General features: G+C 36.3%; 4 protein-coding genes across 17 annotated transcripts in view; 2 read left to right on the forward strand and 2 right to left on the reverse strand.

The window, feature by feature from the left end:
- LOC105672694 (facilitated trehalose transporter Tret1-2 homolog) overlaps positions 1–6,144 on the forward strand; it is a 71,898-nt gene extending 65,754 nt beyond the window's left edge. For all 4 annotated transcript variants that reach the window (XM_067355026.1, XM_067355029.1, XM_012367795.2 and 1 more), the window contains 7 exons: positions 2,788–2,996; positions 3,539–3,808; positions 3,924–4,146; positions 4,331–4,527; positions 4,597–4,776; positions 4,957–5,091; positions 5,179–6,144. In XM_067355026.1, coding sequence (XP_067211127.1) covers positions 2,788–2,996; positions 3,539–3,808; positions 3,924–4,146; positions 4,331–4,527; positions 4,597–4,776; positions 4,957–5,091; positions 5,179–5,244 — 1,280 coding nt within the window. In that variant the 3' untranslated portion in view covers positions 5,245–6,144. The remainder of the gene's footprint in view (positions 1–2,787; positions 2,997–3,538; positions 3,809–3,923; positions 4,147–4,330; positions 4,528–4,596; positions 4,777–4,956; positions 5,092–5,178) is intronic.
- Positions 5,735–9,376, reverse strand: Eno (enolase). 2 transcript variants are annotated; one of them, XM_012367742.2, is made up of 7 exons: positions 9,197–9,376; positions 8,213–8,324; positions 7,957–8,130; positions 7,635–7,792; positions 7,158–7,458; positions 6,785–7,071; positions 5,735–6,709 (listed from the first exon to the last, which is right to left on the reverse strand). In XM_012367742.2, the coding sequence occupies exons 2-7, from the start codon at positions 8,273–8,275 to the stop codon at positions 6,388–6,390; spliced, it is 1,305 nt and encodes a 434-aa protein (XP_012223165.1). In that variant the 5' UTR covers positions 8,276–8,324; positions 9,197–9,376; the 3' UTR covers positions 5,735–6,387. The 2 variants fall into 2 exon arrangements, with proteins under 2 accessions (XP_012223165.1, XP_012223172.1); XM_012367749.1 differs by lacking the exon at positions 9,197–9,376 and adding an exon at positions 9,102–9,120.
- A 716-nt stretch (positions 9,377–10,092) lies between these two features.
- On the forward strand, positions 10,093–14,158 carry LOC105672646 (disks large-associated protein 1-like). Its single transcript, XM_012367724.2, has 2 exons — positions 10,093–10,484; positions 11,272–14,158. The coding sequence occupies exons 1-2, from the start codon at positions 10,319–10,321 to the stop codon at positions 12,636–12,638; spliced, it is 1,533 nt and encodes a 510-aa protein (XP_012223147.1). The 5' UTR covers positions 10,093–10,318; the 3' UTR covers positions 12,639–14,158.
- The window catches only part of Liprin-gamma (liprin protein kazrin), a 131,613-nt gene continuing 123,187 nt past the window's right edge, over positions 13,213–21,638 (reverse strand). For 5 of the 10 annotated variants that reach the window (XM_067354981.1, XM_067354986.1, XM_067354956.1 and 2 more), the window contains 4 exons: positions 19,485–19,677; positions 18,010–18,036; positions 16,202–16,222; positions 13,213–15,465 (listed from right to left, as the gene is read on the reverse strand). In XM_067354981.1, coding sequence (XP_067211082.1) covers positions 15,223–15,465; positions 16,202–16,222; positions 18,010–18,036; positions 19,485–19,677 — 484 coding nt within the window. In that variant the 3' untranslated portion in view covers positions 13,213–15,222. Of the gene's footprint in view, positions 16,223–18,009; positions 18,037–19,484; positions 19,678–21,638 lie in introns of all 10 variants that reach the window. The other 5 variants (XM_067354977.1, XM_067354975.1, XM_067354994.1 and 2 more) reach the window with 4 other exon arrangements.

Below are 21,638 nucleotides of genomic sequence, written 5' to 3' on the forward strand. Positions count from 1 at the left end.
TAGAACTTTCTATCTTTATTATTTACGAAGTTATCGTCAGTTGAAATTTGATGAATTTTTCCCACATTTTCAGTGTACCGCTTTTTTTCGGGTGAGTGTATTAAGGACATATAAGTTGGGAAATAATTTTGTAAAAATATTTCTGTAGATATTTTTGGAGAAAACTTTTATCAATTCGTGTTTGTTCCCTAAAAAATGAATGATATTTACATCAGTATTAAATCGGACGATTGATCTTTATTTATGAAACGAGATTAAAGAGATCTCCTCTGAGGCCTTACGAGTTCAAGAACCGATAGGCAGGTTCAAGGTTGCACTATTGCGACCCTCGCGCGAATAAAGCGACCGCCGCCGTTCGTTGCAAACCGTAACCGACTATATACTGTCTCATTGGATGATCTTTATCAATGAGGCCAAGTTTGTGTGCGAAGGATACCATTTGAAAGTCTATGGGCCTTGACAACGTGCAATGTCATAATTAAACGATCGCGTAGAAACGTACATCCTTTGATAAATGCCAATTAAATTGGTCGTGCAATCTTTTATTCGGATAACGTGTGGAAAGCAAATATCTCCGCTAGAATGTGAATTTTAGCACTCTGTTTTATGTATCTTTATTGCGCACGTGTCATGCACGAGACCTACAAAGTATACAACTACTATCCTAAATGTGTGGTGCGTAAACTGCGTGAAACAACAATGTGAGCACGTAACATTATATTGTTACTTACTGCGCAGAACGTTTTATCACGCCATAAAATCTGTAATATTCAACATATTATGCATTTTATAGTTTGCAGATGGTGGATATATACTTGCTATAACATAAAAGTCGTATATTTATACGAAATCGCTTAGAAAGTGTAATATCGCTTTGCGCATCATCAATTTCACGAGAAACAATTCTGTGTAGAGCATTAAAGAAAGAAAACACACGTGAAATATCTTTCTTTGTCAGTTTATAAATTTGATAAATATATAAAGACGGGATTACCAGGGTTTGATGGTAAATTTATTCAATTTCATGTTGCGTTGGATTTTCAATTATTCAAGATCGGAGACCGAGGCGTGTGAAATCCCTTTTTCTTTCACATTTCTGTCTACGCGCGACTGTACAAAAGATCGAATAGGCTTAAAGGGGCTATTCTTAAAACATACGGGTCATGCATATGTTGAAAATTTATTGGTCCCACATGAAATATATATCGTAAGATCGAAGTACGGTTTGCGATCCGCTGAATGATTGATTCTCGCACTGAATCTTCATTGTTACAATCTGGAATTTATTGTGCTACCTATCGCGAATAATTAACGTCACTGGCAGTCGTTAGCACTGATTGTGATCGATCATCTGCTTTTCCGAAAGGCTCAACGATCATTATTCGTGACGTGTCAGTAAGAGACGTTGCTTGTAACTCGTTGTGTCAAAATATTTATTCTCAGTCGCGTGGATTTTTTATGTGTCAGTCCCAAGCGTGTCATAAAACACATTTATAAAACATAGATTGTTATTAAATTAGATATACAATTGAAAAAAATATTACTGTAAAAGTTGACTAAATCTACAATCTTTTTTCGATAAATTATAAGTATGCAAATTATTTTACTTTTATCTAATTTTATTAAATGTAGATATCTACAAAATTATTCTTTTGCTGCAGTGCTATGTGTAACGAATCCCTTCAATTTCATTAGGACGAAAGGAACGCGGCGTAAAAAACAAGCTCGATGCACGCGACGAGCGTTCCAAATGGAATTGATTGCATTCCTCATGAATGCAACGCGAATGTTGATGAATTAGGAAAAAAAACGGAATCGCAATTTGCGGCGATGGGTTTTATTAATGTATCGGATACCGAAATATCAAAAGGTCAATAGTGACAATTACAATTAATATAATTACGTTATTTCGTTATATTCGTAATTTCTAGTTTCACGAGTGCGAATTAATATAGTTATTACTTTGAAAGCTTTTCGCAATGTTATTTTAATTATAAAATGTAAATTTTTACAACACTAGCGAACTCTTCTCGTTCCCGGTAAGAGCTTGAAACTTTTGTCTAGGCTAATGATCATTTCAATTCAAGTATTCAGCGAAATCCTCTTGTAATCTTCTTTGAAAGTCGACGAATAATAATTGCAATTCGACTGAATAGCTTTTCCTACGAAAAAATTTTTACTATATTTTTTTTCTGCGCAAACACTACGCAATATGTTAATAATTATGTGGGCCGTAATATGCGATTATTCTCGTGTCATTGCGAGTTAAACTTTTAACATTTATAACAAACACGTCCCACGTTCAATCCGATAATAGTATATAGATGCACATGTGATCGTAAATAGCTTCGCGTTAATTGCTCCGTTATATTCTGCGTCGCGCAATAACATTTTAACGAACGCTCGTAAGAATTTTATGGTTGGCGCACAATTGTCGTTTGATACGCTCATTAATGCGCAAATTTGCAATTACGTGCCATTTGAATTTTCACGTTATTCATTCTTTACGCTCCGCAAACTTCTAAACTAATAAAAAAAATGACGTTAAATCCCTTTGCGCGCATGATAAATGAGAATGAAAAGGATATTAGGAAAAAGAATAGGATATTTGGATTAGTTTCTTTATGGAACGTGGACTATGCAATTGTTAAAGTAATGAATTGTTTGTTATGCAGCGATAAAGAAGAGTGAAAAGGATAGTAGAAAAAAGAATAGGATATTTGGATTAGTTTCTTTATGGAACGTGGACCATGCAATTATTAAAGTAATGAACTGTTTGTTATGCAGCTTCGGTTCACAGTCTGGCTACTCCTATCGGCTCCTTGCTATCAGGACCGTTGCTCGATGCAATCGGCAGACGAAGTAGTCTCCAATTGTCGGCTGTTCCTTTATGCATAGGTTGGCTGATCATCGGTTTCTCCAGAAACGTGATTTCTATTTTAGTAGGAAGAGTCGTCTGCGGCTTGTCCGTAGGATTGATGGCAGTGCCTGCACAGGTACAGTATTTCATGCAGAATGAATTAAAAATGCGACATATATCTGTAAAGCAGAAATAAATTAATAATAACATATGGAACTTTGTAAAATAAGTTTCACGAAGATGAAAGTTGAATATCATATAAAAAGAAAATTATATTTAAATTTGTCAGTTTAATGTTTACTGTAGCTTAATTAATTCATGATCTTCGATTTCATTTTTTATAATAAATCTTTATTTAATATAACATCATGTTTTATTAACATTTAACGCGATATTAATGTAATTATTTTATTAATATTTAACGCTATGACATTAACATAATTATCTTCCATTTGATCGGTTTAGTTTTTGCTCGGTCTGATCATGGACGGACTTTTACTACTTGATCTGTTGATTGACTTTTGCTACTTATTTCACACCGATCGATTTCTTTATTTAAACCACTATTTATAACTTCATTATTTACTCTACTATACTATATTTATTAAAATTTCAATAGTTTTAAAGCATAACGTTTGCATTGACCATATTTTAAAGCCTAAATCTGCATTTTTTTAGGTACTAGTAGGAGAAATGGCGGATCCAAACCTTCGTGGATTCTTGGCGGTGGGCGGTTTCGCATCGTACTGCTGCGGCATCCTGCTTGTTTACGCTTTGGGCGCTTCTTTTAATTGGGACATCGTGGCCTTCTGCGCCATTGTACTTCCTTTTCTGGCCTCCGTCGCTCTCTGTTTGGTGCCCGAAAGTCCCGTCTGGCTCGTTAGACGGAAGAAAATTGAGCGCGCTAAGAAAGCCCTTTTGTGGCTCAGAGGCGGCGATATGGAACAGGTGAAAATTCGCAAATCTATTTTCGCGCGTATGAAAAACGCAAAAGAATTTATTAGCGAGTAATAACGTTGGCGTAACAGTGTCGCAAGTGTTTGAAAGTATTTGATTTAATCAGATGTGTAAGGAGATAACGTTTCTCAACACAAGAATGGAAACTGATCTCGATGAAAGGCCCGCAAATATATCGCTGAAGGAGCGAATCTTCTCGGCGGTGTCCACGATTCGCGATCCGGGTGTGCTGAAACCATTGGTCATCATCAACGTGTTCAACATGCTTCAATTAAGTAGCGGGACGTACATTATCGTCTTCTACGCCGTCGATATGGTCAAGGATATCGGTGAGAATGTGTTTGCTTTCCTTCGAAACTTTAATTTTCACATATATATTTTTCAGTAGTAAGTAGATAACCATGTCAAACTTTGAAGTAAAGTCGTATAAACTTTATAAAGTGTAAACTTTTTAAACTGTAAAGTCTCGCGAACTTTTTAAAATGTAAAGTTTTATCACGCCATTTCTTGCAGGCGGCGGCAATGTGGATAATTACTTAGCGGCTGTGGTGACGGCGGTTATCAGGTTTATCTTTTCCCTCGTCTCCTGCGTTTTGCTACTTAAAATGGGCAGGCGAACCTTAGGCATCCTTTCGGCGCTCGGTACGTCCTTGGCTTCATTAGTCCTTGCGGGATACATGGTCGCCGGGAAGGGGGGAGCCTCCGTAGACGTGAGTATCTCGATTTTCTGCGTTTTCCGATTCGTTCTGTGCGTTAATAAATTTAATACACGACTTTAGTCTTACGTGCTGGCTGTATGTCTGCTGCTTTACGTTGCCGCGAACACCATTGGTCTGCTGACACTTCCCGGACTGATGATCAGCGAACTGATGCCTCTAAGAGCCCGCGGCATCGGCGGTGGATTTATTTTTTTCTTCTTCAATTTACTTATGTTCTTCGCTACAAAGTGTTTCCCATTGGTAAAGTATCACAGTATTTTCTTCTGCATGCGAAACAAAATTTTGAAAAGGACACTATTCATATGTTTCTAATTAAATGTACGTGCGCAATGTCTGAGATTATTCTATACATTTTGAGGATATTTTAGATATTTTTTTATTTTGTTAATTGTGCGAAGAAAGATTCAATATTATTTTAAGGTGAACGAAGCAGTTGGCACAACGGGGATTTTCGCCATCTTCGGTACTTTCGCTTTTCTGGAGGCTGTTTTTATTTACCTTGCTCTACCGGAAACAAAGGACCGTACGCTTCAAGAGATTGAAGATTATTTCCAGGTGAGAAAATATTTCACTTCTAAAAAATTGAATAAACTTATTAATCACGGAGATCACAGTGTGCTTAATATAATTATGTTTTTACAGCAAAGTAATATTTTATGGATAACCAGAAGACAGGCAAGAAGAAGGAACCGTGTCCAAGAAGAATAGTTTTCTACAATAGTATTTAATATTTCTCATCGCGTGTAAATAAGAACAAATTAAGATGTTTTCTATAATTTATACAACTGCGATCTTTGTTTAGTAGTAAATGTAATTGTACATTTTTTATATCGTTATTATTTTAAGATGTTTTTATGAATATGTGCGGATAAGTTAAAATTATGCCATTAGATGTAGCAATGTAATGACATAATGACAAATGTATGTATATTCTTTATTTATAAACAAATCATATTAAGTCGTACACGGAGAAAATTTTATATCAAAAATTACTATGTACGGTAGTAGCTGCAAACCATGAAGAAATTATAAAAATTTTTGCTATGTTTTCCACATGTGAAATATAGTAAAAATTTTCGGTCCGCGGTTAATGCCGTACATAGTAATTTTTAATATCAAATTTTCTCCGTGTATGATTGATGTATGAATAAAATAAAATTTTTAATAATTTAATGTGAGGAAGCAACCAAGGCATCAATTTCGAAGTAATATATCCTGCACGCAGGATTTCGTTTATTAATTTACTTTTACAGATATGCCTTTTGACAACAGGGTGTATTCTATTATAGACATGTTTATTATCATCGGTACTCACATGTGATACTGAGCACATGTTGACACTAAAATAGAATTTTATTATTTTTTCATTCGGCTGTCTTTTTCATCTTGCGTTACATAGTTATTATCACTATTTAACATTTCTTTAATATTTGTCTTTTCGATATATTTGTAGAGTGCTGAGGGAGAGGGCATGTAGCAGACTATAAAATAATTAATCCTCTACAATATCATAACTCGCAAAAATAAAAAATAAAAATTATTAACGATTATAGAAACTAAATATTATAACCAGAAGAGAATTTTGCACATCTTAAAGTTAATTTTTTTTTTAAATAAATTTTAAAATAAATTTTAAATAAATTTTAAATATATTTTATATATAGTTTTAATTGCGTCGTATTTAATATACTCTCTATCGCTGCACGAGATATATATTAATTTATCGAGACTACAAAAACAATGTCTTCGGGCTATGCCACACTTATCATTATGACGATCGCGAAAAATTGATTCATATAATAGGCAGCCGAATTTTTGTGGTAGTGGACTGTATCTGTATTTTAGTTTCATTTAATTATGCGGATTGCGGAATTTCTCTCCAGCGAATTTCGCGGCAGCGCCAAGCTCCTCCTCAATACGCAGAATCTGGTTGTATTTGGCCAAACGTTCCGAGCGGCAAGGCGCACCAGTTTTAATTTGGCCGGTCGAGAGACCAACAACCAAGTCAGCGATAAACGTGTCCTCAGTCTCTCCGGAACGATGGGAAACCATGGTGCCCCAACCATTGCTCTTGGCGAGCTTGTGAGCATTGATGGATTCTGTTACACTGCCAATTTGATTGACCTTTAATAACAGGCAGTTGCAAGCTTTCTTGTCGATTGCTGTTTGAATCCTGAAACAAAAGAATAGCGATTAATAATTTAAATCAAAATCTAAGAAAATAAAAAAAGATCTTGGATATTATTACCTGACAGGATTAGTGACCGTGAGATCGTCACCAACGATTTGAATAGGAGTAGCCGCGGTCAGAGCGGTCCAGGAATCCCATCCATCCTGATCGAAGGGATCCTCAATCGATACGATCGGGAAATCTTTGACAAATTCCAAGTACAAGTTCTTCAACGCTTCTGGTTCCAGATATGTGCTCGGATCAGATTTCTCATTCTTGAAGTCTAAATCGTACTTTCCGTTTTTGTGGAACTCAGAGGCGGCGACGTCCATTCCAATTTTGATCTTCCCTTCATAACCGGCAGTCTATAAATTTATGGCAAAATTCTTGAAAATTGACAATCACTGTAAAATAATAATGTAAAATTCATGTCATAAATCTCTCAACTTACCTTAATAGCGTCGATAATCAAATTAAGAGCTTCCTTATTTTCCAAAATGTTTGGTGCAAATCCACCCTCATCACCGACAGCTGTGGCGTCAAGACCGAACTTCTTCTTGATACCTGCCTTCAAGTGATGATAGACCTCACTGCCCATTTTCATGGCTTCTGTGAAATTGGCTGCACCAGTGGGTAAGATCATGAATTCTTGCATAGCCAACTTGTTACCAGCATGAGAACCACCATTAATCACATTAAATGCTGGCACTGGCAAAATGATATTATTGTTGCCAGCCAACTCAGCAATATGTCTGTAGTACAAATACATACATGTAAAATATAGTCACGTATAGAGTATATTTAATAGCTAGATATTTAAAAATGTTTTCTTTCGACAAAAAAAGAGAAATTTAATCAAATTTGCTATCCACCTATCAACATTGTTAATATTTTGCTCACTGCAATTATGAGTGTCAAATATACTTACTTATATAAGGCTAAACCCTTTTTAGCAGCACCAGCCTTGCAAACTGCTAAGGAGACACCCAAAATTGCATTTGCTCCAAGTTTGGATTTATTCGGCGTGCCATCCAATTTCAGCAGGAGATTGTCGATTTCTGTTTGTTTTGTAACATCCAATCCAGCCTTGAGAATAAGAGATCTTTATCAATGTCTGTCAATTCTTAATATAACTATAAAATGTTGTGTAATAAATATTTGGCATCTATTAGAGCCTTGCATTATATTTATAAAATTAATCACAGTTCACAGGACTCTGGTATTTATGATATTTAGTTAGCGAACAGTACTTTTGTCAGTTCAGGAGCAATGATGGAGTTAATGTTCTCTATGGCTTTGAAAACGGATTTTCCATGATATTTAGATTTATCGTTATCCCTCAGTTCCAAAGCTTCATGGACACCAGTAGATGCACCAGATGGCACTGCCGCGCGGAAGAGCCCTTGATCAGTGACAAGGTCGACCTAAAAGCACACAAATAATATCATATAAAAAAATATATAATAAAATGTTACAGATGCATTTCCATACAATTTAATATATTACCTCTACTGTGGGGTTTCCACGAGAGTCGTAGATTTGACGAGCCTTGATGCTTTTTATGGACATTTTGAAGTAGTTGCTTGTCGACGTAAAGTGCCTTGCTGAAGTCAGAAAACTGCAAATAGCATAATAAACATAAAGTAATAGAATTAATTGCTAAAAAATAATAAAATCACACACAACAATAATTATGAAATCACATTTTATTCTTCGCATCACGCTTTTAGGTTATAAAATAATATCAATGCTATAAATAAACTTCGCTACTCGTCCAATCGTGTTCGCTATATATATAACATTTTTTAATAAATAATTGTTATCGAATGGATTTCATGATGTAAGATTGTCTGTCAAGAAAGAAACTCGTTATCAATCGATGTAATTTATGAATTCGCAATAATTATAACAAATTATGACAAAGTGCAATAAATGTAGACAGAGTATAAACTGACAATTACAATCGACTACTTTTAAATAAAAAAAAGAAAATTCTTAAGTCAAAAATATTGTAGCAACTGTTACAGAAAAAATGACAGTCGCTAATCAATATCTTAGCAAGCAATTATATAAAGTTCATGAATAATATTCAAGAATTGATACAATAAAACAATATGTTAAACGCTCCTAATCAATGTAAATCTCCGTCGAGCTGTACATCGATCTCGACCTTGTCAAGGTCATCATAAGCCCGGTATTTGAAGAAACCAATTTTCGGAAAAGAAACATTTAATTTGCACTAAGAATATCATTACACGTCAAAAGATTACACTATTAGCGCGATCACGATTGTTAACGACCTTGTAACGAAGTTCCGGTACGAAACGATGCGACCGGCAAGTAACACCAGCATTTCTCAGAGAACTCAACTGTGCGAAGAAAATGACGAACTCACGCGGTTCAGATATGAACAGATGTGAATAAATCAAGAAAAAACTCTCAATTCACTAAAGAACCGGCTATTGTTTCGCGAGCATACAAAATGCTCACCTAGTGTAACGCGCGCGACAATCCGCACCGATCGTAGGATGAAGAATGAAGTTTGACCTAGCCAGTGACCTACACTGGTGATGCAAGCAGGGAGTTATCGATTATGAGATTCTCGTAGAATGTTAGGTTAAAAAGAAACGAGAAATTTATCTACTCTTGCTGTCTTACGCGAAAGAGATATATTATTGCAATTTATCGTGTTATCACGTATTGCTCCTAAAACATTTGGGAGTTTTTTTTATAACATCTCAGAATTACATAACAAGTGAAGTTTGTCTCGCATTCTTACGTATTCCAACATGAATTGGACAAATTGATAGAAGCCAATGGTTTAGCATCTTTTGAAAACCATTCAAAATTGATTGGTTAACCTTGAAAGTGTGCACCAATCGCACAGAAAATGTATGCGCATAACCAATCAGAAGCTTAGTGTAAGCGTCGTTTCATATAGTATAGTAATGCAATCTGCAAAAAGTTCTATACGACTTTAACCATTGATTAAAAAGAGAAGAGGATACTCAAAGATTGTTCTGATTAAGAATATCATAATTGGGCTTGTTCGTTTTAGCTGCACTGGGGCAGCTCTGGGTCTGCTCTAAACAAGATAATACAGGACAAACTATTTATCTGTCCTGTATTATCCTGTGTAGAGCAGACCCAGAGCAGCCCCAGTGTAGCTAAAACGAACAAGCCCATTATAACGTATTCTCTCAATATTTCGGCCTAAAAAATAAAAGTACGATTTCGTAGTTTACTTCTATTCCGCGAGTGTCTCTAGTTCCAATAAACCCTTAACATTTAACACTAGAAGAGTATGAACTGTAAGCACATTTGATATTAATAATGGTGTAATTTTTTAAATAAAAAAGATAATTTATTTTATTATTAGGTAATTATAATTTATTTTTCTCTTTGTAATTTTTTTTACGAAATAAGATATATGTCACAAAACTGTTTTGAATGTAATCCTAGTGTCTTAGTGAGAACTCGATTGGCAATATTGCTGCATTCTGCCGGTATCATTTGCGTAGGTCAAACGTGCTTATAAATATTTTTCATTTCAAAGCGTTTCGTAACATGTAACGTGTTGTGTGTCCAAGTTTGACAAAATTTTGGAAAGAAATGTCGGATTTTATAAAACAATATAAGAAACCACCATCTACTTTTGGTAAAACAACAATAATTAAAAGCAAGCTTGTTCAAAAACAACAAGAAGAGCGCGTTAATAGCAGAACAGAAATTTTAGAAAAAAATCGAAAGAAAAAGTACTTATTAACATCGCAAAACAGTAAGTTAATACAAAATAATATAATTCCTGTTTTTTTTAATGTATTTTAATTGCTTGCTAATTAAATAATGCAAGTTGCGCTTGTTTGAAATTTTATTTAATACGTTGACTGCTATAAAACATGCTGACCATCGTATCGATATTGTTTTTCAAAGATAAATTATGTACTGATATCACAGACCTATATGAGATATATTTTATATTAATACAAACCATTCGATCGTAATATTAAAAATGGCCTAATATTAAAAAACCTAGTACAATGGCCCAAAACATGAAAAAAGTTTTAGACATTACTGACAGCCAACGTATTAATAAGAGATATAAGAGATACACATCATACAAGTCAAGGACTATTCTTGCTGTTTGCACAACACTCAGAATTCACACGTTCAAAATTTTAATTTAGCTGTAATATAATAATAATCAGAATACATATATCTACTATTTTTTTATCAAAAGAGATTTAACAATATTTGCTGTTAAAACATAATAATAAATTTTTTAAAATTTACTAAATAAATTAACTCTATAAATACATGATAATTTTTATATAGATATATTAAATATTAAATTAAATTTTTACATACATAATTTAGTTATTGCATTATATTATGATAATAATTGAACTATACACATTTGCATAGAAAAATAGTGTGCGTTTTAAAAACTATTTAAATATATATATAATTTTAATATATTGCATGTGTGTGAAAGAAATTGATAAGAATTATTTGATTAGGCAAGAAATATTTTTGATTTTCTAATAAAACACTTAAAATTCTAGATAATAACTTACAAAAATTAATGGAGTGGAAAGCGGAACGCGCAAGAAAGAAGAAGGCAGAAGAGTTGACAGAAAAACCTCCTTTTAAAGTTGGAATTGTTCATCATAAATATTTTTCTCCACCTAATTTTTTGACTAATGATTTAGTTGCTTCGAAAAAGAAAAAAGTTGCTCGAACAGATAATAAAACTACTTTTAAAAGGAGAATTACAAAAGCTACGGAGAAGCGACTGAAAGCTAAAGCTGCAAAACAAGAAGCTCGGAAACAAGAAGCTTGGACACAAGAAACTCGGAAACAAGAAGCGCCTACAACTTCGAGCCACAATACAATCAACGGGACACTTTATACAAGTGGCGAAAAATCGAATAATAACAAAATTGAATCTATCGAACGGGAATTATTTGACCCACCTGATCACAAGTTTAATTCATCTGCTGATCTGTCTACCATATTATTTGGAAATGTATTTATAGAAAATACGTCAATCGAAGATATTCTTTCACATGATAAATCAGTAGAGAAAGTCTTTTCAACTATCCTGTCATCAGACGAAGATGAGCCTTTAAATTTTTCGCAAAACGAGCAAGTGGAAAAAAAAGAACATTCTACCAAATATTTTAAACGTCTGTTATGTAAAGAAAAAGATAGGCTCCAGAAACTTTGTGATAAGTGGACGGCAATACAATCACAAGATAATATTACGGAAGATATTCAATATCAAATTAATCAAGCAGTAGGTCAAACGACTATGTTAATTAAAGAGAAATTTGAACAATTTCGTCATTTAATATTAATTTGTGAAAAAAGTGAAGAAAAAAAAGATGACATTGCAGGAATAAAGATAACTTGTACAGATTTGCATGGATTTTGGGACATGATGTATATCCAAGTGAAAGATTGTGATTCGCGTTTTGCAAAACTGGAGAAACTTCGTGCTGGAAATTGGCAAGAACAATTATTACACATGGAATTTCTTTCAGCCAGAAAAAAGACAACGAAGACGCCGAAACAGAGCTCGTCGCGAACATCAATTTTAGGCAATCAGAAGAAAAAGAAGTTGGCGAAAATTGGAGATGCTAAGAAGCATTCACTGCCGATTAAAACAAATGACATATTTACTACGCCTTCCATGAGAAACAAGAAAACTGCTTTTCACAAAAATTTGGATATATTATGTAGAAGAAAATTGCTGTATCACACCATTCCTAACTGTACATCAACACCATTTTCTGAAAGTATTATGTCAAGCACTTCGAATCGTATTAGTACTTCGTTTATAACAATAAAAGTAAGCAAATTCTACCAAACCAAATTCAGATCAAGTGACACGTCTACACCACAGTTAAATAATGAAAAGCATATGTAAAATTAAGATCCAAGTCGGCATCAGTAATGTTATTTATATATAAAAAAATACTATTTATATATAAAAATGTGTATGTTAAAATATTCCTAAGAATTAGAAGAACAGCTACTGACGGAGATATTAGAATTCGATGATTTCTCAAGATCAATATATTTATTTTGTTAAATTAATCCGACAAATTACAATAATTTGACAAATTAATTTGACAAAACTATCGAACAACGAATTAAAAGATATACAAAAATCGCGAGCTTTATTAATAGACAATTCTGAATTTGATGAAATAATGTTAAATAAATATATTGATCTTGAGAAGTCAAATTCTAATACCTCTGTGAGCAGCTCTTTTTGTGAAACAATAATAGAAATAACATTAAAAGCAAACTAAAATATAAATTCTTAGGAATATTTTAACATATACATTTTTATAGTATATAAATAGTATTTCTTCTAAATGTGTTTTATTTATGTGTACAAAGCAATGATGTAATAAATATGTAAAAATAAAACGAATAATTGCGGTAGAATTAAATTGAAAAGATTGTTTCATTCTGAAAAATTTGTAACGCAGAAATAAAGGCAATTGTTTATTTAATTTTTCTCCAAATGTTTAGATACAGTTCACACAAATATATACAGACGTTACTGAGCACATTTACAACGGTTTGTATTGAAATCTGTGATTTCGCGCGTTAATTCGCACCAATATACATAAGCGAACGCTTGTATTTGCCGCGCTCAAGCGAGGGATTGACCGCGTCGCGCGATGAAATAGATATATAGTATATAAATAAATTATTTACCTAAACTAATTTATATAAATAAATTACTTAGGTACACGAATGTCACGATATCTAGCGTATTAATTCGCCGTTTCGGTTGTGCGAAATGGCGATAATACTTGTCCGGCAATAAAATATGTATATTATATTGTGTGGTCCTGTGATCTTTTCTCTCCCGTTGATATAGAATCAAATAATCTGATGATCAAACGCGAGCCGCGCATAAATATTAAGAAATAATTATAATCTACGAATAAATATCACGTTAAATATATATGTAGTATCTGCAAAATATCATCTTTTTTTTTTCCTTTGCGACCGCGCGAACATGATATACGAACACTGGGGAGATTGTACTTATTAATATGATGATACACAATAAGCCGAACGTACGTTGCGGCAGTGTGCCAAATTACGAGGCACACTCGATTTTTTTTCTGGCACTTAGATTAAATCGTATCGCACACGACTCGTTCATAATTACGATCTAAATTATAATATACCTCGATACAGCGATGTCCTTCGCAGTGATAGTAATAAAAAATTGTTCCGGCGAATCGTTTATGAGATATTGTCACCGTAATATACATATAGATTGAACTGAAGAATTTTCATTATTAATTCGCTTATTGTTAATCTTACCTATATGTGATCATAATTATATTCTTTATTCTGTTTACTTCGGATATATCGTCGGCATATGTCGGTGGCTCGATGTATTCATAAAATTTGGTCAGACTCGTTTATGCCTCTTAACATCACGATATGCTGCCTAGCATTTGTACGACGTATAGTTACTTTGTAATCGAGAATAGTTTTGAGATAACTGACATCGACGTCTACTCATCTATTAGAACTTTGTTTTATTTATAATCATAAAGTGTCCGAAATCGTTCGTACTTTCGTGGTTCATTTGTCCAGCTAACGTATTGTCTCTATTATAGTTATCATAACAAGATTATTTCATCACTTGAAATCTCATTGTAACAATAATGATTATCCGAGGGCATCGAGATCCCTATCGATCTTTTCGTTAAATTAACTGTAAATTCGATCAGGTCACCTCGACATAACATTCTTACGTCCGAACATGAAACATCAGAAGCTCAGAATCTTATTGTTATAGATTTAGCGATATATTCTCATAGTAGCTTGTCGATAATTAATTCTTTGAGTCATATATAGTCTGCGTCTGATATAGTGAGCCGCATTTGCAACGTCGATTAACATTCGACTCTCCGGCAAATGCACAACAGGATTTGGTTTCACCATCTTTCCTCCCATAGGCTGTTCATTAAGTCATCGTTGTGAGTCCATGCGCGATGAAAGCCGGAAAAAAAAAAATTTAAACGATAAAGAAGATTCATTCTTGAAGAGTCAGGTGTGCGCTTTTTTTCAAGGGCAACACTTGGGCGCAGAAACAAGCTGTCGCTCAACAGAGCTGTCTTCAACATTGTCGCGATTAACTAAGCTAGGTAAGTCCTAGGATTAGACTTCGAGATGCCCGCCGAGGCGTCTCCCTTGGCGGAGCACGAGGACCACGTCTCTTCGGCCAGACTGCCGTATCTCTGCACACCCGGGAACGGCGGCCCGGAACTCTGCGGCGAGTAATAGCCGCCCTGCAGTTGCTGGTAATAATTGCCGGCGGATTGTTGCTGATACTGTTGGTACTGATCGCCGCCCGTCAGGACGTTGCTGTAGCCCGAGTACGAGCCGTACTGAGACGAGGAGTACGACGAGGAGGAGTAGCCGCGCTCGCTCAGGCTGCGATAAGGCCCCGAATGGTGGGGCCTACCCTCCTGTCAGACCGGGGTGCTCACCGCGGCGGTGCTTATGTACTCGATGTCGCCGATACTCTTGACGCGACGGTGCCGCTTGCCGCCGCCAGCCGTCATCGGCCGCGGCGGCAGTTGCGGCGGTGGTGGCGAATTGCTGCGGACGCTGCTGCTCATGTACTGGCTGGCGAGGCTTCCGGTGTCCGAGGACGACGACGGCGATGCCTTCTCGCTTCTAGGCCGGAGACCGAATGCTCTGCTCAGGGATCCCTGCGAAAGGATGCTGCACGTTAGAATCGAGGGTTTGTTCAAGCGGTGGATTTCGAACTCTTCAGAGAGGTCGAAGTTACGAGCAAACGAGCGATGATGCCGATCAAATTTATTCAAACATCACGGAAGCTTGAGATGACGTACTAAGATTTCTAATAGGCTTATTTTAATATTTTTTTTAGAATTTTTTTGGATTGCCTGGGAAATTAAAGGTTTTTGAAGAGAATTTAAAGAGTGCCTGGAAATTTAGATAGAGATTGAAGCTGTCAGATAATCAGCTGGACTCTCGCTTTCATATTGACACCAGGCTCTAGTGTTTAATCAAGCGTAACTGTTACATTTATTTAGAATAGTAAAACGACTCTTTGGTGTGGAGGCAAAGTATCGCTATCTAAATTTCGTTTGCTGTATCTTCGGCTGGAATGAGAGGATCAGCGAATATCAGACAGAGATTTTAGGATTCGCTGGGTAGCAGAGTGATCTTTGCGTGATTGCGAGCAGTGTGGGGGGAATACACATGCTACGACAAAGAGAATGGCTCGTGTTCCCCGCTTCGATTTCGTTATTCCGAAACATCGACGATTGGTGAGCCCATCCTGATCGCCAATCATACAAATCTAAGTGATATAGAAAACACACGATGATCTAAACGGTGTGTGAATAAGGAAATCAGTGGAGACACTACGAAGGACACTACTGGTGTAAGTACGTACGTGATTGTATTAATGGCGCATACCTGTGAGCTTCTCCACGACAACTAGCAAAAGGACGAAATAAGGTCGATTAAGAATCCACACGTTGAATTTCCACATTGAAATCATCAGTTTATATTTACACAATCGATTATTACGGGCGAATGTGGGGCACCGCGGTGCCCCTTTGTAATCATAAATAAACGGCCCGCTATAAATATGAACGTTTTGCTATGTAATTCGATTTGCATAATTGCGTTAATTTAACCGCTATTCGCTATAAAGGTGTACCTTAAGATACGGGACATTCTGGTTACATACATGAGGAGGACATGTGTTTGGCTAATGTATATGCTCGTTATATACAGTGTTTACAGTGTAGCATTAGCGCGTACGCCGGTGTACTTAGCACCGAGAAGAGGGTATAATCGCGGGATTACGGGGCTGCATAATTTCACCGCGACTGCAATTGGGAAACAATCGATACACTTCTGAATATTTCAGCCGACGAATTATGGCCGTCCATGACGATGATCTTTAATTATGCACCGTATCGCGAAAGAATAATCGTGATTTCCGCAACAAGAAGTAAATTGTGCAGAATCAATATTGACCTAATAAAATTGATATCAAAAATTACGCAAATGAAATGAAATATTTTCAGTAAGTGAACAAAATGCGCAAATATTGTTGTTTATGTTTTCCGCACTTTATCGTATAAATAAGTTTAAATATTAATTCGATGGTAAACGCGATGATAAACAGATGAACCCCTGCTTCTCCCCTGCGCGATTACACATCTTTTTCTCAATGCGGCAGATTGTCTGGCAATCTGATTGGACTATAAAGACGGAAACAAGGTATACAAGTAGATGATTAGATGCAAGAAGGAGATGTTTCCGCGACCTGTTTCATTCTCTATAATTATAGATAGTACGACTGCAAGGCTTAGGCTTGTATTCCATCAGTCTTGTTCTCTTTAACCTTGCGAGCGGATTTCTGATTTAATGCGGATCATTTTTTTTTTCATATCGGTATTCGCGCTCGACAGATCGATGATAATTTCTCGACTATCTCAAAGCCCAGTACAATTCGACTCTCTTGTATTACTCCCTTGCTCGCATTTTCTGTACGATCGAGATCCGTAGGAGAATCGCCCGGATCTCGGCGAAGCGTTGCCTTGAATAGAACTGATCAATTAATCGCGTTAATCGGGAAATTTTCCTCTTCCGGCTTTCTTTTGCCGCGTCGCTTCGCTGAGATCGAAGATTTTGTCTCGAACGAGAAAGCGTTCACGAGAGTACGCTTCATCGTTCCACGATGCCGATACATTTTTGCCATACCGATGGTTTCTTATTTTACTTTCCTAGAACAGAATATGGGTACGAGTTCGCGATCGATCAAAACGTTAATTTGATTGTCACGATTAGATACACAAATATCTTCTACGAAATTATTTTGAGAGTTTGATCGCAACAAATGATAATTAACTGTTCTGTGAGATTATATCACGTACAGAAATTAATTGAAACAGAGTTAAAAATTGATCGATTGCTTACTCGCGTGCTCTCGCGGAGATCGTTTTCATAAAGTCTTCTGCAAGTTTTTCGAAAAAGGGTTAATGAAATTAAAATCGAGAGCGAGATAATATGAAAAGTGATAATTATATTGCAATTAATCTCAATTAACAATTAGCGAAGACTTTACAAAAACGTGCTCAACCGACTGCAACGATATGACGAGTTGATAGACTCTGTAATGGGGGTTCTATGGCATTATAGAACAATGTACAAAGAACTTTAGAGAAAGTAATATATATATATGTATATATATATATGTATAAATACCGAACCTTTTTTAAGTAAAGAAGACTGCAGGTCTGCGATGATCCACAGGATGCAGGGACAATGATTAACATTAGGTCGAGCTCATAGCTCACAGCGTGAAATTAAATTATTGACTCTTGTCGCGTGAAACTTCGGAAGAAACTACCTGGAACTTTTTTAAAATAAATAAAAAATATAAATAGAAAAATTATTTTGAAAAAGTACAATAAATACTGCGTGTATTATATATAAAACTGATCAATTTCTACTTCATTATTGCTTTATCAGGATTTTATTAGGACGTAATACGTTAACTTACATGATTGATGAAAGTATATATATGTTTCACTCAATTACTAAACTATGATAATAGTTATTATATAAATAGTTGTTTTAAATTGTGATATCTATTCTCTCCATTTATATTTTTAACAAATTTCATAAATTTGAAGCCAATTTTGTATTCTTATTCATAATGAGAAATTATTCGTTATATCTTTCACTCGACAAGAGTCAATTATGGATATTAGGGGGAATACTTTGCTGTGGGGTATTATACGAGCGTTCTTAACTAAGCGATGCCATGCAGTCGTGCCAATGATTAACAAAAATAAAGAGCTAATAATCGCACAGATGAAATGCGTGAAAGTGAGCGCGAAAATGGGCCGCGAGAATAAATGATTGCGGTTGTGTTTCGGGTGAAATAATAAATAATTAAGGCTGTGTCATTGTAGGACTATATATTGATTCTAGCTTATCGAATAAATTATTAACATGTGGAGGAAATAATTTCACATGAAATTGATTAGAATATAAGAAATATTTTTTTGATAATTCATAATGTATGTAGCTTTTGATATGAGATAAATGTATTAAATATTCTTATCGTAATTATTTTATATTGGTAAAAAGAGGATTAAATTGCACGATTAAGAATGTGAATTGTTTTCATCTCTCTTGAGGATTAAATGGAAGAAAGGAAAAAAAATGAATCTATCATCCATTGTAATCTTAAGGAGAGGATTAAGAATGTCATACATATATCATTTCCCTAAATATCAAATTTTCTACGATGCAATGACCATGATAAAAACAAGCATAGGCTTAAGAAGCAACTCGCCAAGAGATAAATCTCCAAGAGATCTATCCCTTCAAGAACACTATCCTTATCCCTTTCCAGTCCAATATTAGTGTAAATCAGTTTTTTGGTGTACAAAATTTAACGTGTAATCAAACATTTTTCATGTGTAAAAAGAGAGCAAAGCGCAAATTATTTAAAATCATCGTTAAATCTAAGCTAGATTTGTCGAATCCAGAGCGAAAACACTCGATCTTTGTATCGTTCGCTGCATTTAAACGTAATCGTCTTGATTGGTTCAGATAAATGATAACATTGGTGGACCGGAAAGAGTCAAGATGAGTGTACGGGCGAGGCGGGGAGCGGCATCGAGTTCCTGGCGCGGTCGCGCGCGGACCTCGTTGAATCTAGACGGTACGTTACCCTGAGGCTGGATCTGCGCCTGTCGACGGTGCCGGTGTGATTCGCCGTCATGTGGAGCGCCGACAGTGAGCTCTGATGATGCTGTAGGTGCAGCGCCCTGCTTCCACGACCGAGACTACCGCCCGCGCTCGCGGTGCTGATCGGACGGCCGCCCCCGCCGGTGCTGTTCCTCGGGACCACCTCCAGCTGACTTCTACGCACACACGCACACCACTCTTTTTTCATGCACGCCTTCTTGCGTACACGCGTCCTTGACCGCCTAATATGCACATACCTCGATCATGGACACACACACACGTGTGGCACGTACTACAGCGAACCGCTCTCAAGAGCATCTTTTTTATTTCTTTTCACAAATCTTTATTCAATTCTCGTTTGGCAAATCTGCGAATGCGAGAGACATATTTTCCCGAATATTTGATTGAAACTCTACTCGCGTAAATTATAATATTCACTTGTGGTGCTTCGGCCGATAAATGTTGATAGTGGCTCGCTGCAGGTGCCCAACGATAGAACGATAGAGATCTATCTCATATAATATATGAATATCTAGTTACAACATAAATATACATACACAAGCATTTTGTGCACCACCGATATAGAGTAATGTATAATGTTTACTGGGCTGCCAAATACGCCGGGGGTGGTCTTTGTCGGACCGACCACGGGGCGCATTTCCAGCCACGCTAACCAGTTAACGAGAGTAAACACCGAACAGTCAAAGATATGTAAATATCAAACTTGGCAAATCAGAAAAAGATAAAAGGAATCATAATGCAACTGGTGTGGTGTGATTCCTGGTCAGAGAAACGTCCGAGGAGCTTTCGTTCGCGAGATATATCGAGGGGAAACGGAGAAACGATTCTTACACATTGTTAATTAAATGGGGAGCGATTAATGAATTTGCCGAACAGTTAAAAAAGTATGCTAAAAGTTTCGCTTAGGGTTGCTCAAACAAATCGAAAGGCCTATGTCTTGGTTCGGTTGAGGGTGCGATACAAGAGGGGGAGGCGAGAGGTCTGACCAAGGATTACACCACGATCACTAAGATTAACATGTGCTGTACATAGCGCAGTGCAGTGCAGGCGGCAGCTGTGGGCTACGGCTCAGCTATGAGAAACATTACCGGTGGATCCGCGATCGAGTGAACTGCAGACCCAGCGAATCGCGCGCTGCGGCTGTGTGTGCCGAGTAGTACTCCGACCAAGTACTCACAACACGTTCCACTACGTGGTAATCGCGTCATGTTTGTATATGTACATTATATGTCGACTGTAGCTGTACTGTATTTACGTGTGTGTATGCCCGATATATATCCAGGTATGGCATGTGTATTTAAGAACTATGAGTATTTTTCCGGCGCTCGCTGCAAATGCGATTTCTTCCGCGGCAATTGGCCGCGAGAATCGTCGAGCGAGCGCCCCCCCCCCTTCGCTCTATCTATAGATCTCGATATATCAAGGGAGTCCACGTTTCAGTTTAATTTTAATAAAAAGGTGATTCATCGAAGTTGATAATTTCTCAAGTCACCTGAATCACTTGAATCCACTTAATCAATAGGGATTTCTCGCTCGAGCTTTAAGAATTTAAATAAATGTGGTCTTCTAATTAAATTTTCACGTAGAACAAATAACTGCCTGTGCGTTAAAAAATTTTCATAAAAATCTAGATGAAAATTGCACTCCCTTCATATCCTTCGTCTTCCGAGCCGGTTCTCGGAATATTTACAAACCCCCACGGGATTCCTTAGCGATACGTTAAATTACGTTTCTGTCGGTTACGAAAGCTTTCTGCGGAAGTTCACGGATATGTCTCTTACACGATAACTAACTTTACTCGTAGAAATTCTGGAAAAGTAGCTGCCTATCGATTACCGGCGACTATACAGTAACAACTTTCTCTCTTTCGGGGCTAATGCTATTTTACGAAAACGCGAGTGTGAATCGCTCGCGATGAGGAAACGAGAAACGCGTGTCGCCGATGAAGCTCGTCAATTTTCACGCGTAATTCTCTCGAAAACACTTCTCTGGGCGGGTGAAAGAGGAAAAGCACTCCCCGATTATATGTTCGCGCGCGAAGCACTCCCGTAAATAAATAATTGACGATATTCTAGCAAAGGTCTCTACTGTCTCGACTGCTGCAATAACCGAGGAC

Source organism: Linepithema humile, chromosome 1 (genome assembly GCF_040581485.1).
Source record: "Linepithema humile isolate Giens D197 chromosome 1, Lhum_UNIL_v1.0, whole genome shotgun sequence".
Classification (NCBI taxonomy): Eukaryota; Metazoa; Arthropoda; class Insecta; order Hymenoptera; family Formicidae; genus Linepithema; species Linepithema humile.

Bases quoted from the DNA above. Each gene is read 5' to 3' on its own strand.
- Eno (XM_012367742.2), bottom strand. From the start codon at position 8,275: ATGTCCATAAAAAGCATCAAGGCTCGTCAAATCTACGACTCTCGTGGA. The intron at 7,793-7,956 runs GTACTGTTCGCT...CTTATTCTCAAG, and splicing joins TTGCTCCTGAACTGACAAAA to GCTGGATTGGATGTTACAAA. The intron at 7,072-7,157 runs GTAAGTTGAGAG...ATAAATTTATAG, and splicing joins TGATTATCGACGCTATTAAG to ACTGCCGGTTATGAAGGGAA.
- LOC105672646 (XM_012367724.2), top strand. From the start codon at position 10,319: ATGTCGGATTTTATAAAACAATATAAGAAACCACCATCTACTTTTGGT. The intron at 10,485-11,271 runs GTAAGTTAATAC...TTAAAATTCTAG, and splicing joins CTTATTAACATCGCAAAACA to ATAATAACTTACAAAAATTA.